At 36.0% G+C, this 19,175-nt stretch overlaps 1 protein-coding gene across 3 annotated transcripts in view; it reads left to right on the top strand.

Moving 5' to 3' along the window:
- Window positions 1-19,175, top strand: part of CSMD3 (CUB and Sushi multiple domains 3) — a 1,246,722-nt gene that overhangs the window by 825,456 nt on the left and 402,091 nt on the right. For all 3 annotated transcript variants that reach the window (XM_066265798.1, XM_066265799.1, XM_066265800.1), the window contains 2 exons: window positions 7,786-7,974; window positions 14,217-14,333. In XM_066265798.1, coding sequence (XP_066121895.1) covers window positions 7,786-7,974; window positions 14,217-14,333 — 306 coding nt within the window. The remainder of the gene's footprint in view (window positions 1-7,785; window positions 7,975-14,216; window positions 14,334-19,175) is intronic.

Genomic DNA, 19,175 nt, shown 5'->3' on the forward strand with positions numbered 1-19,175 from the left:
GTATTATTAAGAAAACTAGATTTCTTTTTTTAAAAAAAATGAATCTCTCCTTGGCCTATGAGAATGCTAATAGTTCACAAGTTTTGTATGTTAGTAAATTCTGCAATAGATTTTCCAACAATATCTCTCTAATATCATTATGAAAGGAAATGCTAAGGAAATGCCAGGAGTATCAAATAAATGTTTTAAAATGAGAGCTCATGTACTCGTTATTTGGATATAGTCTGAAAAGCTGACAATAGGCAGTAAATGTCAGTCTAAGAAGTGAATAAAGCTTAAAAGATTTTTCAGCATTTATTTAATAAATTCATTGATTCTTTTATATTTTACTCATTCTGATTGCACACATTTTCCATTTAAATTATTCAATTTTTTAATTTTTTATAAAATGTTGAAAATTATATTAACATAAAAAATAACATATATGCACATATATTCAAATATTTACCATAACTAAGAAAAAGTACATATTAAAATGTTTAATTAAGCTGTAATTTATAGTGTTGAAATAGTTTATAATAATCCCACTTAAATGATTGTATTTTTGTTAAAAAAAGTCTAGGTCTTATAATTTAAAACATTTGATAGTAGTTTATACATGGAAACAAGTCTATTCTGTTTATACATGTCTGATGTATACATGTGTGGGTGTATTGCATATGATCGATGGGTATATACATATATATAAACTTATATATGTACATATTTTCATCTGAAATTACATTGCGATACATCTTTGCATGAAAAAAATTTTTGGTGAAAGGATCTAGCAGCACATTTAAGATGGTTATTGAAAAATACCTTTATATCAAGTGCAGATAGCTATGATGTCATTTCTTTATATATTCAATTCTCCTATGCCACCTTCCATCTCAAGAAAATATTTCTGTACTTGATATCCATAACTTTATATTTCATGTTTGTTGTCTCCAATAGATCTGGATAATGAGTTCATGGGCCCTAAAACCACAATTAATATATATTTGTTGCTTTTTTCTTTTTAATCATTTTATCCACATTATTGTTTAATTATATACATTAACTTCTCTATATTTAGAGTTTATGGCATGGAAATATATTTCCTAAACATTCTAAAAATGCAGCAAGAGGATTAAGATGTACTTCGGAATTCAAATGAACTAAAAGACCTCAGTTGAGATCTCTAGTTTAAGATTATTTGTTAAATGCACGTCAGAGTAGAGCAGGGGTCCCCAAACTATGGCCCGTGGGCCACATGCAGCCCCCTGAGGCCATTTATCCAGCCCCCACTGCACTTCTGGAAGGGGCATCTCTTTCATTAGTGGTCAGTAAGAGGAGCACAGGGTGCATCCGCATCCTGTGCTCCTGGAGTACTATATGTGGCGGTGCTGCAAAGCACGGCATTGCTCACATACAGTACTACTTCCGGTGTCGCAGGACGCACGTGTCATGGCTCCGGAAGTGTGTCATATCACTTGATATGGCTAGCGGTGACAAATATGGAACTGGACATTGACCATCTCATTAGCCAAAAGCAGGCCCATAGTTCCCATTGAAATACTGGTCAGTTTGTTGATTTAAATTTACTTGTTCTTTATTTTAAATATTGTATTTATTCCCGTTTTGTTTTTTTACTTTAAAATAAGATATGTGCAGTGTGCATAGGGATTTGTTCATAGTTTTTTTTATACTCCAGCCCTCCAACGGTCTGAGGGACAGTGAACTGGCCCCCTGTGTAAAAAGTTTGAGGACCCCTGGAGTAGAGTCTGAATTAATTAACTTCAAATTTTATTCTTACTAGTAATTAATGTTTATCAACAAGCTACATTTGGCTATTGTGAAAGAATCTTTAATATCAGGTACACTTTCTTATTAGGAAAACAGACAAACAAAAAGCTTTTTCTGTTACCACTTTATGAATGTTTTCCAAGCTGACTGAAGGTAACCAAGTTATCTTTTTCTGTTTTTTGTTTTTTGGGAGATGGACGGGGAGAGAGAGGGGGAGACAGGAATATTGAGCTGCTCCTGTATGTGTCCTGACCGGGAAATTGAACCGGCAACCTTCCTGCTCCAGGATGATGCTCCAACCGAGCTATCCAGCCAGAGCTTAATTTTTATTTTTATTTTATTTTTATTTTGGAAAGACAGAGAGAGGAAGGGAGAGATAGGGGTGGAGGAAGGGAAGCATTGATTTGTTGTTCCACTCAGTCGTGCACTTATTAGTTGTTTCTTGTGTGTGCCCTGACTGGGGATCGAACCCACAACCTTGTTATTTCTGTATGACTGAGCTAACTGGCCACAGCCCAAACTTTATTTTTTAAATGAACCATTGCCAAACCTCAAAATCAGAAGAGCAAACCTTAATTATTACCATAATTGAAATTTAAAAAATATATTTGTTGAATTTTTATTTTTTAAAATTAAATTTATTTAAAATAGAAAACTGGATTTCTCTAGCAGACTGCAACTCAGTGAGAAGGATTTTTTTGAAATGCTACACTATCTGCTCTCCAGACTTTCTTTTCCTTCCCTTTCCAGGGGCACTTTTTACCCTACTCTTTCTCTCAAAACAGAGATTGTAAAAACTGTACCAACAGTAATAAGACTCTTTCTTTCTTTCTTTCTTTCTTTCTTTCTTTCTTTCTTTCTTTCTTTCTTTCTTTCTTTTTTAAGTGATAAGAGGGGAGATAGTGAGAGAGACTCCCACATGGGCCTCGACCAGAATCCACCCAGGAACCCCATCTTGGGCTGATGCTCAAGTACAGAGCTATTTTTAGCAACCGAGGCTGATATGATCAGGCTGAATTATCTCTAGTGCATGGGCCACGCTTCAACCATCAAGCCACTGGCTGCAAAAGAGGAAGAGAGAGAGAAGGGGAAGAGGGAGGGTGAGAGAAGCAGATGGTCACTTATCCAGTATGCTCTAACTGGGAATCTAACCTGGGACGTACATACGCTAGGCCAACACTCAGTCCACTGAGCAAGTTGGCCAGGGCCAGGATAAGATTATTTATAAATTTTAAAACACATTAAAAATAATAAGAACATAGAATAGATTTTAAAAACATAACACATTTTTTCTTTTTTTTTTTTTGTTTATTTTAGTACAGTTAATTTCTCCTGAGGAAAAAATAGCTTTTGTTTATTAAGTTGTATTTCTTGAAATAAAAAAAAAATTATCTTTTTGGCAATCTGAATATTATATAAAGCAATACATTTATAAATGGCTACAAAAAAATCTATAGAGATCCATATAAAAACATATTTTCACATACATGAATAGATACTGTTCTTTTATTCCAACTACGTAAAATGGTAGACATCCACAAAAATGTGCAATTTAAATAAGAGTTCTTATGTTGAAAGTCAATGAGAGGGGGTAAAGAAATCCAAACATAAATGGATCAAATATTTTTATTATATGCATGAAGATAAGAAAGGTCCAAACCTGTAGATAATTTTTATAAGTATATCAGAGTCAAAACTGGCAATAGTTGCCAGGAAGTAAGATCTAAAATACTTCAGAGAATGGCCATTTGCAACTTTTTGTATGTATTTAGATAAGGAGGAAAAGTAAGAAAGGTTATAGGAAGGTGGAAGAAAGCAAGGGGGGGAGTTGGATTACAAAATAGTTAACAAGATTATCTTTCTTTTGAGCGTGGTTATGCATATATCAAAGGTGTGTTAATGTATGGACAAAAACAATGGACAGATCTTGCTTAAGGCAAAGATAAACCCTGTACTAAAAGAGTCCTGGGCCTGACCAGGCGGTGGCACAGTGGACAGAGCATCGAACTGGGATGGAGAGGACTTAGATTCGAGAGCCCGAGGTCGCTGGCTTGAGCGTGGGCTCATCTGGTTTGAGCAAAAGCTCATCAGCTTGGACCCAAGGTTGCTGGCTTGAGCAGGGGGTTGCTTGGCCTGCTGAAGGCCCATGATCAGGGCACATATGAGAAAGCAATCAATGAACAACTAAGGTGTCACAACGAAAAACTGATGATTGATGCTTCTCATCTCTCTGTGTTCCTGTCTGTCTGTCCCTACCTATCCCTCTCTCTGACTCTCTCTGTCTCTGTAAAAAAAAAAAAAAAAAAAAAAAGAGTCCTGGAATGTGACTACCCACCATGACCTGCCCAATTAAAAATTTATGATCACATCTGTTTGTGAAAGTACTTTCCATAGAACCCCATTTTTGTCTACACATAGAATAACCAAATAAGCCGAAAACCTATTTTGAGATTTTACTTCTGTATTAACAAGTTCTATAAAATAAAATTATGAGAAAATTTTAATGCCATTCATTATAATGCTGTAAAATTCTGAAAATTTTGTACACTTCCAAACTTTAAGAATCTTCTAAACTTGCTTAACTAGCAATTACATTGTAACTTTAATAATGTTACTGATTTTCTCAATTTTACAACATTTTAATTGTTTTGACTTATTTGCTTGTCAATCAATTATGAAATATTTATTTAGACTTATTCTGTGGATGTGTACAGTACAGGAGGGAAAACAAAAGAAACATATACTCATACTTCATCTATCTGTTGGAAAGACCAGGAGGATAAATCAAAAGATTATCTTGGCCCTGGCCAATTGGCTCAGGGGTAGAGTGTTGGCCTGGTGTGTAGAAGTCCTGGGTTTGATTCCCAGTCAGGGTACACAGGAGAAGCAACCGTCTGCCTCTCCACCCCTTCCCCTCTCCTTCCTCTCTGTCTCTCTCTTCCCCTCCTGCAGCCAAGGCTCCATTGGAGCAAAGTTGGCCCCGGGCGCTGAGGATGGCTCCATAGCCTCTGCCTCAGTCCATAGAATGGCTCTGGTTGCAACAGAGCAACACCCTGGATGGGAAGAACATCGCCCCATGGAGGGCATGCTGGGTTGATCCAGGTTGGGTGCATGCAAGAGTCTGTCTCTCTGCCTCCCTGCTTCTCACTTCAAAAAATACAAAAAGAAAAAAATAACAATGATTATACTTATGTTATTCACTGATCCCTACTTTGAGTAATCTGAAAATATTCAAGTCACTTTTGATTAATTAAATTTGCTTGATTTTGTTTTTCCCACAATTTATATTTTGTGGGAGCCCTTCAAACCCCCTATTTCCCTGATTTCTTAAGATATCATTACAACATAGAGTTACAAATAAAGGAAGGTTATCTATGAGTTGCAGCATTAGAAGATCAAGACTTCAAGGAGAGGGTATCCGAGCTGCTCTGTTAAAGATTGAGACAATTGTGTAAGTGAGGGGAAAATTGAGGGTATTCATGGCAGAGAAATGAAGTGTAAAACTAATGAAGAGACTTATCTGACTGGAAATGAAGAATGACTATGGGGAAATAATAAAAAATGAAGAATAATGAGTTCAGTTTGGGAGACTTAAATTTAAGGGTACTGACCTTGAACTCGTTGCCATTAACAGTAGGCTACAAAAGCAATGAAATATCAGGTTTTAGGTATGTATATGTCCAAAACTTTATATAAAATAGATTGGAGATGCAAGGTACTGAAATAAAGACCAGCAATTTTTTGTTTGTGTTGTAGACTTGAAGTGATGAAGGCCTTGGGTAGGGCAAGGGAAAATGACAGTATGATTTTCACTGACAATGGATTTCAGGCATATTTTGCGGAAGAAATAATTCTGAGAAGGATTCGAGATGAATGAGGATTTCAAAACCTTGGGTCCCTAGAAGAATAGTGGTTACATTTAGATGAGGAATATAGCAGGCCTAAGTAATTGTGTTGAATATAAATTTTTTGACACATTTCAGTTTCTCATTAAAAACAAAAACATTTAAATGAAATGTGACACTGACTCATACCTACACAAGCAAGTGGGGGAAAAATAATAATAAAATAAATAAAATGAAATGGTTAATAAATATACTTAAAATGTACAATATACCTTTATAAAATTCAACTAATTTTTTTTAGTATTTGGTTTAGCTTCATTTTAAAATTGGGTAGCTAATAGAAATAAATATTTTCTTATGAGAATGTGATTTAATTGGTATATAATTTTTTATATTGTTTTTTTTTTAGCTAGGGAGAGAGGGACAGATAGAGACAGACAGATAGGCAGAAAGGGAGAGAGAGATGAGAAGCATCAATTCTTCATTGCTTTCCCTATGTGCCTTGACCAGGGGACTAAAGCTGAGCTAGTGACCTTTTTCTGAAGCCAGCAACCTTGGGCTTCAAGCCAGCAACTTTTGGACTCAAGCCAGCCACCCCACGCTCAAGCTGGTGAGCCCGTGCTCAAGCCAGATGAGCCTGTACTCAAGCCAGCGACCTCAGGGTTTCGAACCTTAGTCCTCTGTGTTCCAGTCTAACGGTCTATCCACTGGAGCCACTGCCTGGTCAGGCTAATTAGTATATCATTTTTAAAATGCTGATTAATATTTTTTGAAATATAAAATCAGTAGTTATTTGTTGTCTAACTCCCTCTTTTAGAAACAATAAGATAATTACTTATTTTACCTTATACCCCAGTTCTCAACTGGGGGCATTTTGGTACCTCAGGGCACATTTGGCAGTATCTGGACATATATTTGATTATCATGACTGCAGCACTGCAATTGGTATTTAGCAGTAGGTCAAGGCCACAGATGTCTCTAAACATGCTGCAAGAACAATAGAGCTTCACAGCAAAGAGTCATTCAATCCAAAATGTCCACAGTGCCAAGGTTGGGAAACCATGTCTTACTGAAGGGAAAGCTTGGTCATGATATGGTCTCAGCTAGGGATTATAAATCTCAAGAAAAACTATTATTGGGGAATATCAAAGTACACTGTAGGCTATTGAAAATCCTAACAAGTAGCCACCAAAGCAGTGACACTGTTTTACTTAGATTAATACAGGGCCTTGGCAGGTTGCTCCGTGGATAGAGCATCTGCCTGGCATATGGACATCTTCGGATACGATTCCTGGTCAGGGCACACAGGAGAAGCAACCATCTGCTTCCCCTACTTCTCCCTCCACCCCCTACAGCCAGTGGCTTGATTGGTTTGAGCATGAGGATAGCTTGGTGGTTTGAGCCTGTCGGCCTTAGGTGTTATCAACAGCTGGACACTCAAGCACCAGCCCCAGGCAGGGTTGCTGGGTGGATTCTGGTTGATTCACAGGCGGGAGTCTGCTTCATTATCTCCTCTCCTCTCATGTAACATTAATAAAAGGAAAAAGATAAAGGTGTTCATACTGTCATGTAAAGCAAAATGTTTCTACAATTCTTTTTATATTTTTCTATTAAAATAATAACCTTCCAATTTAAAAGTTGCTAAATAATAACCTTCCAATTTAAAAGTTGCTAATAAAATTTAAAAACACATGATATATATATATGATGTATAATATAACACATATATATATATATATGATGTATAATATTGGTTGTGGACAAGGGCTCTGAGTCAGAGACACCTAGCAATCAAATTAAATTTTCATGACAAAATTCATATCGTAGGATACTTGAAGCAAATTTTTAGTGTTGTTCCTGGAATATAATAAGCTCAAGAAATGTTAGTTAATGCTATGATTATATATAATTTATAATAAAACAAAGTTTGGTAATTATATATTTTCATGGAGTTCTTATATAACTAAATGACGTGCATTTGATCTTTGTAGAGATGTCAAAGGAAATGTCAAAAAATTTTTGTTAAATAAATTGTTGGTTTTAAAATAAAGCCACGAGCACATTAATGTATTAGAGAAAATCATCATTAACAATTTCTTGAAAGTAGAAATTAGTTGCTGCAAATCTGATTCCCATCCAGCTTACTCGTTGTCATATTCCCTTTGTCTGCCAGGTGTTACAGTGAATACCTATTCTTGCTTGGATCCCGGCATACCTGTACATGGCCGTCGCTATGGTCATGATTTCTCCATCGGATCTACTGTGTCATTTAGTTGTGATTCAGGATACAGGCTGAGCCATGAAGAGCCCCTTCTATGTGAAAAGAACCACTGGTGGAGTCATCCACTCCCAACTTGCGATGGTAAGCATTTATTCAATACGCAAAATATACCAATTTATAAAACAAAAAGAAATCAATTTAGTCTCTATAAAAGATGAGATTTAACATAACTATAAATACTTTATGTTTTTAAAAGAAATCTTGAGCCTGACCTGTGGTGGCGCAGTGGATAAAGCGTCGACCTGGAAATGCTGAGGTTGATGGTTCGAAACCCTGGGCTTGCCTGGTCAAGGCACATATGGGAGTTGATGCTTCCAGCTCCTCCCCCCCTTTTCTCTCTCTGTCTCTCTCTCCTCTCTGTCTTTCCTCTGTAAAATGAATAAATAAAATTAAAAAAATAGAAATCTTGATTTTATCAAACCATTAATAAAGAAGAGAAAGAATTAATATTGATAATCAGACAAACCTACCCCATGCCTATGAATGCTATATATATTTTTTAAATGTGATGAGGTAATCTTTTTAAGTGCATATTGTGTGCTTGGACCTTATGAACAAATAGCATTAAAAATGCCGCATTGGTATCAGATAAATGCACTGAAGGAATAGAGCATTTACCTCCTGACTTGGAAGGCAGCAGGTACCAATTCAAATGCTATCTAGCTACACAGGTCAGGGACAATGTACTCAGACTGCCCTGTGGTTATGCTGAATAGTATACTAGTGTCTTCCTTAGTTCTTTGTTTCCATGGAGAATTAGTCAGAAATGCCTCATTTTTTGAGAAAAGATATATGAATATAGGGTGGAAGAAACTGCTTCCCTAATATTGGAAAGTGCTTTCATACTTGCTTTATCAAAAAACACACACAATATATAAATTTATGTATTATTTAGTTCTGGGCTTTAATTTTTATTTTTATAAAAATTAATACTATTTCCAAATAGGGATATATATATATATATTTTTTCAGCTTCTGTTCTTTTTTTTTTTTTTTCTAAGTGGAAGGTCACATTGTTCATTTTATGATTAAATTTGCAAGTACTGCCGGTTCCATCATTTTTTAGTAATAACTTTAGTCCAATTTGTGTCTATAACAAAGTTTGAAAACATCATCAGCACATCTCTCTTGTACTTGCTACAGTAGTACCATTTATAATAGTCAGCATTCTTGTGATTGTGACTGACAGAAACCCAATGCTAACTGGTTTTAACACACAAAAGCAGAATTTGTTGTTCAACTACTCAAATCTTAGAAAAGGCAGAGGTGATGTACTTCTCAGAACTAATTATAATCATGAATTCAAACCTTTTCAAGGATGTCTCTATTTTTCTTAGGCTTTTCTCTTTATATTGACATAATTCTCTTAATTGCTACCAGGCTTTTTTCACACAGCACCTTGGCAGTGGAGAATACACTCTAAGGAATATGGAAATGGATAGGCTCATATTATCAGGACCAGAGAAGAATGAGAGTATTACCTTGTTCTTCTAATTAGAAAAGTCCCAGGAAAGGTCTCTGATTGGTCCATACCTGTACCAGTTACTATAGTAAAAAAGAAGCATCCACTATGGTTGAACTTGTCCATGTCATGTGTTCATCATCCCTATGGTTGAGACCAAGGATAACAGTATAAAGATACTGTTTGTCAGGCCGTGGTAAAGACATATGTTTGGCATGAGCAAGATATGCAGGCAAATATCAGAAGGTTAAGGAGGATAAAAATAATGCATAAGTATTATCTCAGGTGGGAACAGTGGAGGATTAGAAAATAAATAGAGAAAGAAAAAGGATGGGATCAGGAGGTCTTATGGTGGCAGATGACCTACCAAAAATTGCCTACACTCCCCAAAGCTTTATTTTTATAGCGTAAAGCAAAGTCATTAGCAAATCAAAGAGGTCTCTGATACAAAGTCACATTTCCGAGGCAAACCAAGAATTCTCCTCAGTGCAGAAATAATCTCTCACCATGAATAACATCTTAACTTCACAAAACAAAGGGTAAAAAACACTGCCTCCAATCTCTTCGACGGACATGGGGGACAGGAACAGTAGAAACAATCAGCATCGCAGCTAACATGGAGGTGTGGGGAAGGGCATGTGAATTGCCTTTACCGACTTAAACAGTCAGAGGTTGTGGGAAAGAGTTTAGCTTTTAGCAACGTAATCAGGCAAGTGAGGTGGGAGGATGGGCAGCAGGGACCCTGTCAGTTTACCGCCAGTCCCCCACTCCTCTGTCCCCCTAAAATCTAAACCGCAGGGACCCTGTCAGTTTGCAGTCTCTAGCAAAGGTACCAACATGTTTAAAGTTTACTAACTATTAGAGTAAATATAATTGTTATCCCAGGAGCAACACAGACCCTCATCATTTCTTGTTAGTACGACTACAATCAAACTTAAATTTGGTCTCCAGCCTTTTTAATCCAACCCGCATCCTTCACATTGAAGTTATTTCATGGTATAACCCATGTCAAAAATACTTAATGGGTTTATGTTGCCTAAGGATGAAAGTTCAAACTACTGATTATGGAGTTCTGATCTTTAACCTGTGGACGCCATCCTTTCTATTTCTGTCTTTTCTGCCTTCTTACAAGTCATCTTTTTTTATGAAAGATCAGATCATGTCGCTTTGAAAACCTGTCCTGATCTGTCCTCTCCTTTTGTGTTTCCATTTCATTCTGAGCATACCTGCACACAAACTGAATTATATTTATTTTTCTAATGTCTGAGCTTTCTATAAAGCAGCTACTTAATTTTTCATTGATTTGAACTGAATTTAACTATCCCATCATCCAGTAAAATTATTTGATTAGGCCTTCCCTCCAACCTAAACGTTTTTTTCCCCAGAGGCAACTAATCTAAACTTCCTGGGATACAGGGAGGAAAAGTGAATGAGCATATCTTTTCCCTGATCCAAGAATGTAGCCTCCATTGTCCTAGATTGCCTAGATTCTTAAGGTACAGCATGCTTCTCTCTTACACACACCAGCTCTTGGGGTACGTTCAGCCCTTAAGGAGCTGGTTCACAAAGCAAAGTAGATACTGAGGGTTGATGATAATGATAATGATAGCTAACATTTACTGAGGGTTTGCAATGCACTGGTACTGCTACAGGTGCTTTACATATATTAATTCATTTTATTTTCAAAGTAAATTTGAAGTAACTGCTATTATGATTACTGCTTATGTTACCAGTTCAAGGTTCATGTGTCCAACAAAGGCCAATATTAAAAACATCACAGTTTGCAGGCGTCCCCAAACTATGGCCCACGGGTCGCATGCAGCCCCCTGCTGCACCTTCCAGAAGGGGCACCTCTTTCATTGGTGGTCAGTGAGAGGAGCACTGTATGTGGCGGCCCTCCAACGGTCTGAGGGACAGTGAACTGGCCCCCTGTGTAAAAAGTTTGGGGACCCCTGGAAGAGTAAGGAAAGTTTTGTTGATTGAGAAGGTACTAGCTATAGAAGATCGGGGGGCCTTAGTGCTTCCTAAAATCTATCTTAAGAGACCGCAGAATTCAGGTCTATTTTATGTCAAGGGAAAGGGAGAGTAGGTGGAGCAAGAGTTATGTGACAATCGCTGACATCTAGGCACCAAAAGGGATCTAAGGAAGAACATGAAGTCTCTAAATCTCTCTGTTTTCTGCCTTTCAGTTCATTGACCACTGCTGATCCCAGTCGGGTCTGGAGGCTCCTGACACTCTGATAAAAGAGTCATTACTTTATAAGTATTTCCCTACCTCTTTGGGAGAGGCATCTCCTAAGAAGGGACTGTTCTCCCAAACAGAATTTCTCTAACAATTAGCATATCTGTAGCAGAAGCTATTTGCCCAAAAGCCATGGGAACAAATTCAGGCTAGATTTTAAGTTACATTTACAAGCGAGAAAACTGACTCAGCACCTCGCCCAGTGCCCGCACTATACAGGTAAAGGCAGTCAGGCTTCAATGAACCCAGGCAGCCTAAATCCAGATTCTATGCGCATGCCCATTGTTACACTGTCTTCAGTCCACATTCTCCGAAATTGTAAAGTACAGCACTTATTTGAAATGAAAGTGTGATTATAGATTTGTAAATCTTAACTCAGTGACATCAGATATTTAAGAATTTAGTATAAAATACCTGTAGCCTTAGAATAGTTTATGTATACTCTGTACTACTTGGACTGTGTGACTGAAAACCAGGACATTATTACCCTTTTTGCTAACAATGACATCATATGGAAGACTATTTTGATTTCAATTATATTTTATGTATAATTATATTTCTGAATAAAAATTGATTCTTTCTGTTAATGGCAAATGGTACCAGGTGTTATGGGCGAAGTTAGATCTTGGTTCTTTAGTTTGGCTAAGAAAAAATTTAGAATCAAGATCCCAAATACACGTGAATATTATGGGCAGTGTGAGCTCAGGAAATAAGTTATAGAGGCCAAAGAAGGACCCTGGGAGCTTAGGAGAAAAGAAGCAAAGACATGCACCTGAGCAAAGGGGCATGGGCATGTTCCAGAAGGAGAGAAGGCACGCACTGGGTCCTTCATCTGAAAGGTTTAGAAAGGTGGCAGTGACTCAAGGGGAGCTCTCTATAAAATAGTCAATAGAATATTCATCTCAATAGAATACCCATCAGCTTTCCAGGTGTCCTTTCAGGATCGTGGTCTTTACTGATTGGTCACAGCTAGGGTAGTGGATCATTAGTCTGGTCCAAATGTCAGCCATGGCATCTCTTCTCTGTTTTTGCTGCATTTCTGGGCCTGGAGCTGAAACACAACTGAGGCCTAGATCTTATCTGTAGTTTGACCAAGTGGTCAACAGCCCCAAAACTTCATCCCTCAGATTATTTGATTCAGATCAGAAGCTCAATTGTCCTGAGGCTTAATGCTTAAGGGAATTGGTCAGGAAGGGTTTGTATAGAACTCACAGGAGTCCATTTTCAGGTCACCTTTCTTCCCCACTAAGGTGGTCTACTGCATGACTAGTGACATGCCGGGGGAAGAAAGGTCAAGGAAGGGTCTGGACTGCATGATCAAGAATATGAAAGTCAGGGGTATAAAGCAGATAGATCTGCTAGGGAGGACAAGGTCGCCCTGCAGGTGAGGTCCCATTTTATTATTCAATACTTGTTTTCCCAGTTTTGCTCCTTGCTGGGTTCCTGGGGTCTTCTGTACCTAGCCTACCACTCTTGCTCTGCTTATGTCTGTCTAACTGCCTACTCTAGCATTTCTACATTTATTTTGTTTCATTTTGACTAAAGAGACTTTAGCCTAATTAGAAATGGTTCAGTTAGATTCGGCATTATTTACAAAATTTGATACCAGATTACCCCAACTCTTCTCCTTCTCAGTGTTCTTATTTGGAAGAATCATGGAAGAGAATAAGACTAAAACTCAGTTTTCCAGTGGTCCAGGAAAGTTGAGCAAGGATCTGAACAGACAAGGCCATGTATGGCTTCCAATTCTTACTGCCTTTACCAGTGTCCAAGAGACTTGACATCTCCAAGTGGAATAGAATAAGAAGTCAACACTTCTCTTCTTCCACTGGAAGAATACATTCTTACCTGGCTATTTCTTTGTCTCCTTTAATTTTTAATACTGATAAAACTATTTAGTATACCATATCCTTTGATGGTTGAATGTGGTAGAAGACATAAAGTGTGATTTGTTCTTCAATAAACATTGAATGAAAATTTAATATCTTTGACCTGTTCATAAAAAACTTTTATTTACTGTTACTATCTTGAGGCAGCTACTTAAAAATCTATACCCTCTCAAAAAAGAATCTATACCTTTTTGTTCATGATATTTCCTGGAGAAATGCTGAATTCCATCCAAAAGCAGCCTTCAAAATTTTTAGTTTACTTTCCTGTTTTAAAAGCAATTTGATGAAGAAAATAAAATATCCCTTTAGGAATTTACAAGATATAATTTTATATAATTAATGATTTTTTTTCTTAAAGCTTAATAAAAGAAGGGCTGCTAAACATTTAATTACTTCATGTTTAATTTATGACCAATTTATGCAAATGTTGCTTATAATTAGAAATTTATTAGTATGTACTTCAAATTCAAATGTGGCAAGTTGAGCTACTTTCTGTCAGGGCCAGTGTTAAATCTCAGAGGCTATTACACGCCTTTGTCTTTTGTAGTGCTGCTTCAATGGATGAAATGACTTCCTAGTATTGGAGGGCTTTACTCACTTCTGCTATTACCAAGAAATGGTTAAGTTAAGAAAATCAGGCTCGCTTTATTTCAAGGAAGGAGACAGGAGGTTTGTTCAGCCTCTGCCTTACTGTTACTGATAATATTATTGTATTTCTTTGTATTTTCAGCATTATGTGGAGGAGATGTTAGAGGGCCTAGTGGAACAATTTTATCACCTGGTTACCCTGAATTTTATCCAAATTCTCTGAATTGTACATGGACTGTTGATGTAACCCACGGAAAAGGTAATTTTCCTCATACAATCATAATTGGGCTATGTTCTGAATTTTTATTGCATCTATTTTTGTTGCATTGTCCTTTACAGTGTCATTTTGCATGAGCAAAAACAAATCAGTAGTATTATATGCTAAAACAAAATTCAATTTGAGTAAGTGCAGCAGAGGATTATATTTACTTTTTATAATATTGTAATATGCTCGTGTGTTTACCAGAATGTGATAGGAACAATTTACTTTCTTTTGATGTGTTAAACTAATGTTGTTGTTGTTTTATTTTGCATATCAACAAAATCTCAGACAGGATTTCTTTTGTCTCAGGCATAGTGTCCCTGAGGTTTTTTATTTTTTTTATTTTTCATAAGTGAGTACTGGGGATACAGAGTGACAGATTCCCGTGTGTGTCCCTACCTGCAACCATCCGGCAAGTCCCCTACCCGGCGATGCTCTTCCCATCTGGGGCTGTTGCTCCATTGCTCAGCAACCCAGCTATTTCAATGCCTGAGGCAGAGGCCATGGAGCCATCCTCAGTACCTGGGACCAACTTGGTTCAACTGAGCCATGGCTGTTGGAGGGAAAGAGAGAGAAAGAGAGAGAGTAGGGAGAGAGATGACTAGAGAAGCAGTTGGTTGCTTCTCCTGTGTGCCCTGACTAGGAATTGAACCCAGAATGTCCATATGCTGGACTGATGCTATACCACTGAACCAACCTGCCAGGGCCTGAGGTTGATTTTAAAAGTTCAAAAGTTTGTATCAAATATGAAGATGGTTTGAAGTTCGGTGCCAATTATAAAGAAAAAACTACATGTTTATATATACTAGATTTTTAAATGTTTATGATTCTTATAATCATACCATGAAAATTTATAACCATTATAGAAATATGAAATATTTGTGTCTCCATTTTTCTATCAGAACTGCAGCTATAACTCATATAATAGTACTGGAGTATAAAATTGCATTGTGTATATGGTGGATGTTAAAAAATGTCTTTTGAAGAAATACATGCAAAAGGCCCTGTGATACTAAATATGGTTCATTCATGCAAAATAGTGAATTAGAAATACAAGTGATTAAGTCAATAAATTTACAACAGGAAGATAGCCAACCTCATCTATTAAAACAAGAATGGATTAGGATTATTTACTAGAAAATCTGCATGTGCTAATCTTCAAAAAAATAGTTAATTTATTCATTTAAAAAACAAATTGGGACAACCAGTTTTTCTTTTAACTCTGTTGCTATAATGTTCTTTTGGGTTCTTTCTATTATATTGTACTTATTGATTTTACTGTAGCAAAGATTTTTTAAAATCCTAAAAATAAGTGGATGCTATTACAATTTTAAAAATTGAAGCTGGTGTTTAGTACACCTGAATTCATTGTGTTGCCTTTATTAAAATTATACATTATTTTATTGAAGGTAAGGATTATATAGGGATTGTTATTAAATGGAATTCAATATTGAGAATAAATATAAAAATTAGTAACCTGGTATTGAACAACAGGAACAATGTAGAAGACTTTATAAACTGTTTTTTTTCTTTCTTTCTTTCTTTCTTTTTTACATAATACAATACACTTTGCTGGAAGTTAACGAAAGCATCCTATTATTCCCATGCACAGTGGATTAATAGAGTTTAAAATAAGCTTCTTTGTATTATATAAGAAAATGCAGGGCTACATACCGCTTGCTATGTAAATAGGGGTTTAATTAACACTTAAGGTTTTACATCTTCACAGGTTGCATGTGTTAATTAAATCTGTATTTACATGGCAAAAAATGCAGCTTTAGAATTTATTCATTTAAGAGCCAACAAAGTTTGTTGAAAGTGAAACTATTCCAAAGTGTAGCCAAAGTTATGTGAAGGTGTTACTGGCATCTGGGGTCCTTGGGAACTCACGAGGTGGAAACCAAGAGAGTTTAGCACAAAAATAGTGCTCAGGCACTATTATTATAGCTCATAGGAGGGAGGCAACATCCAAAAGGAAAAAATAGAGGCGGCTCTCCGAAGAAAGGCTGGGAAGCTTTTTAAAAGGGTTTTAGGCGGGAAAGATGAAATCTGAATGTGACATCGAAGCATGTAGGAGGAACACACTGGCGCTTGTGCAGAGCAATTAATTATAAGTTTATTCATGCGTCACATCTCGTAAGCATGTTAAATCTCCACCCAGGACTGTGTTTTTCATAATTACAGTATAATGAGGAGTCATGAGGAGTCACTCTGGAGTTTAAGTGACATGCATTAGGGTCAGAAAGTCTTTGTCCAATAAAGCAAGTCCCAGTGTTTACTGGTGCTGGTTTTGTCTGGCTGCTGATTGGGTGCAGGTGTCAAGGGGAAACAGAAGGAGATGCTAATACTATCAAGAGAGACTCAATCTGTCCCAAAGGATAATCTCTTAAAAGTTGAGAGAAATTGTCAAATATAGTCTAACCCTTCACCTAGCATACTTGTTTCTACAGTGTTCCAGAAACCTAATGGACTGGCCAGTTTGATATTGATTTTTCATTGATGGGAAACTTACTTCTAGAAAAAACTTACTCAATTTTATACTTTAATTACTTGACAAGTATTCTATAACTGTTATCCCTGCAATGCCCTTTAAAGTTAGACAATCAATCAACCATAATTCTTGCTTCATCCTAAAGTTCCTCAAATAGATCAAAATCATTTATCTGTGGCCAGCATGTTTTTCATGTCCATTACCTCCAAACTGTATTTTGAGCCTTTTTCTGAGGCTAACTATTCCCAGTTTCTTTAATTCTTCATAGTAAATTATTTTCATTGTCATCACTACTCTAATTCCCTTTCTCTGGATGTGTTCCAGCTTATTCAGGGATGTCAATATTCTAAAAATCAGTTTTTTCCCAAATGAAATGGAGTGTGGCATCATCTAACTGTATGAATTATTTCCATTGTTGAAGCCTCTATTTGCTTTCATTAACTTTTTAGCTTCCAGGTCATACTACTAATTTATAATGAGTTTGTAGTCAAGTGAATCATCTTTTTAGATTATTGAAACTTTAAAGTACAGTTTAGCCTGATTGCTAAAATTCTATGATTGTGCAATTGAATTTTTTAATATATTTAATGCAGGATTTTATATTTACTTCTGTTATATTTCATCCTATTAATTTTGATCTAGAGTTCCTGTGAGGTAATTTTGAAATGATTTTAATTTATGTACATTTACATTATTCAATCTGAATTTTCTTAAATAATCATGATCATTAAGACCTTAAGAAACATCTAACATACCATCAGTGCTGTCTTCAGTTAACACTGAATGAATATGTTTGAACACATACAATTGTTTGACCAATTCACATTCAATTAACTATATTATCATTTAGCATACATTGCTCCTTACTTTCATGATACCAGAAGATATTTTCTTAAATACAATACAGAAATCAGGATGCTAATTATATATAGTATCCTGAGAATAAAAAATCTACATTAAAAAAAAATGACATAGACTCTTACAGGTGGGAGTTTTCTTAGATAAAGGATAATCCAATCTTATGTTTAAAAGTAAAATACACACACACACACATGAGTCAATATGGCACACTCAAAATCATAGTTGATGGCATGACAATAACTAAAACCTAGATATTCATGATATTTTATATTTTAAGACCAAATTTTTTGTTTATATCTGCAATATAAATTGCTTTGCGGCTTTTCGAATAATCTCACAAGAAGGTACCATGATACTGAAACCACTTACTTTTTCATATTATTCTTCAAACACCCTACACCCTATTAGGGTTGTGTCTTTGCCTGTCAGCCCTTGTTTCTGAAATGTCTATGCTAGGGCTGCTCCTCTACAAACTTCTCACTTTTGAAGGTCATTGTCTTCATTGCCTAATAATATTGTGTGATATTGCTTGTGTCTTCATTTTATTTGTTTTAGTCTTATTTTATATCACTTTTTGGTTTTTAAAAAACAACAAGGACTCCAAAAATGTCTAGCAGTAGGAACTTAAATGTAGATGAATAATATTAAAGATTGTCACTTATCATACTCTGGGTTTGGGGGGATTTGAATAAAGATTTTGGTTATTTTTAGGTCAATTATAAAGTCCTCAAGGGAAAGATGAATGTAATAATAATTATCTGTTTCATTTGGGACCTTACACATAGTATAGAGTGTGTGTGTAATCAAACTTACATGACACACAACACTGTGGTGATCAGAAGAGGAAAAGAGGGGTGGGAGAGACAGAAGAGAGTAAAGAAGGATGGAAAGAGAAAGGGTGGTAAACAACAATGCAATATACAGATGATATATTATAGAATTGTACACCTAAAACCTGTATAATTTTATTAACCAATGTCACTCCATTAAATTCAATTAAAATAAAGTAAAATAAAATAAAATAAAAACTCACATTAAACCACAATGCAATGCTATGCCTTAATTACCAGAACAGAGCAAAAGAAAAAGTAAAAAAATTTCCAGTGTTGATGAGGATACAAAGCAACCAAATTTGTTGATGGAAGTGTACATCGACACGACCACTTTTTCAAAGAGTGTCTAATATAGATGAATACATAAACACACACACATACACACACATGTATGTACATATTGGGTCATCCCATGATCCAGTAATTTACCCAACAGAAGTAAGCACATATGTTATTCAAAAGACATACTGGCATGCTCTTGACAGCAACATTGGCATTTATGCAAAAATACAAACATTGACCATCAAATATTGAAAATAAGAAATGAATGTGGTGCATTCACAAAATAAAGTGTTGTACTGTAGAGCATTAAAAATAAACATACATACTAAAACAACTATACATAAAAATAAGAAGGAATTTTACATACCTAAC

Source organism: Saccopteryx bilineata, chromosome 3 (genome assembly GCF_036850765.1).
Source record: "Saccopteryx bilineata isolate mSacBil1 chromosome 3, mSacBil1_pri_phased_curated, whole genome shotgun sequence".
NCBI lineage: Eukaryota > Metazoa > Chordata > Mammalia > Chiroptera > Emballonuridae > Saccopteryx > Saccopteryx bilineata.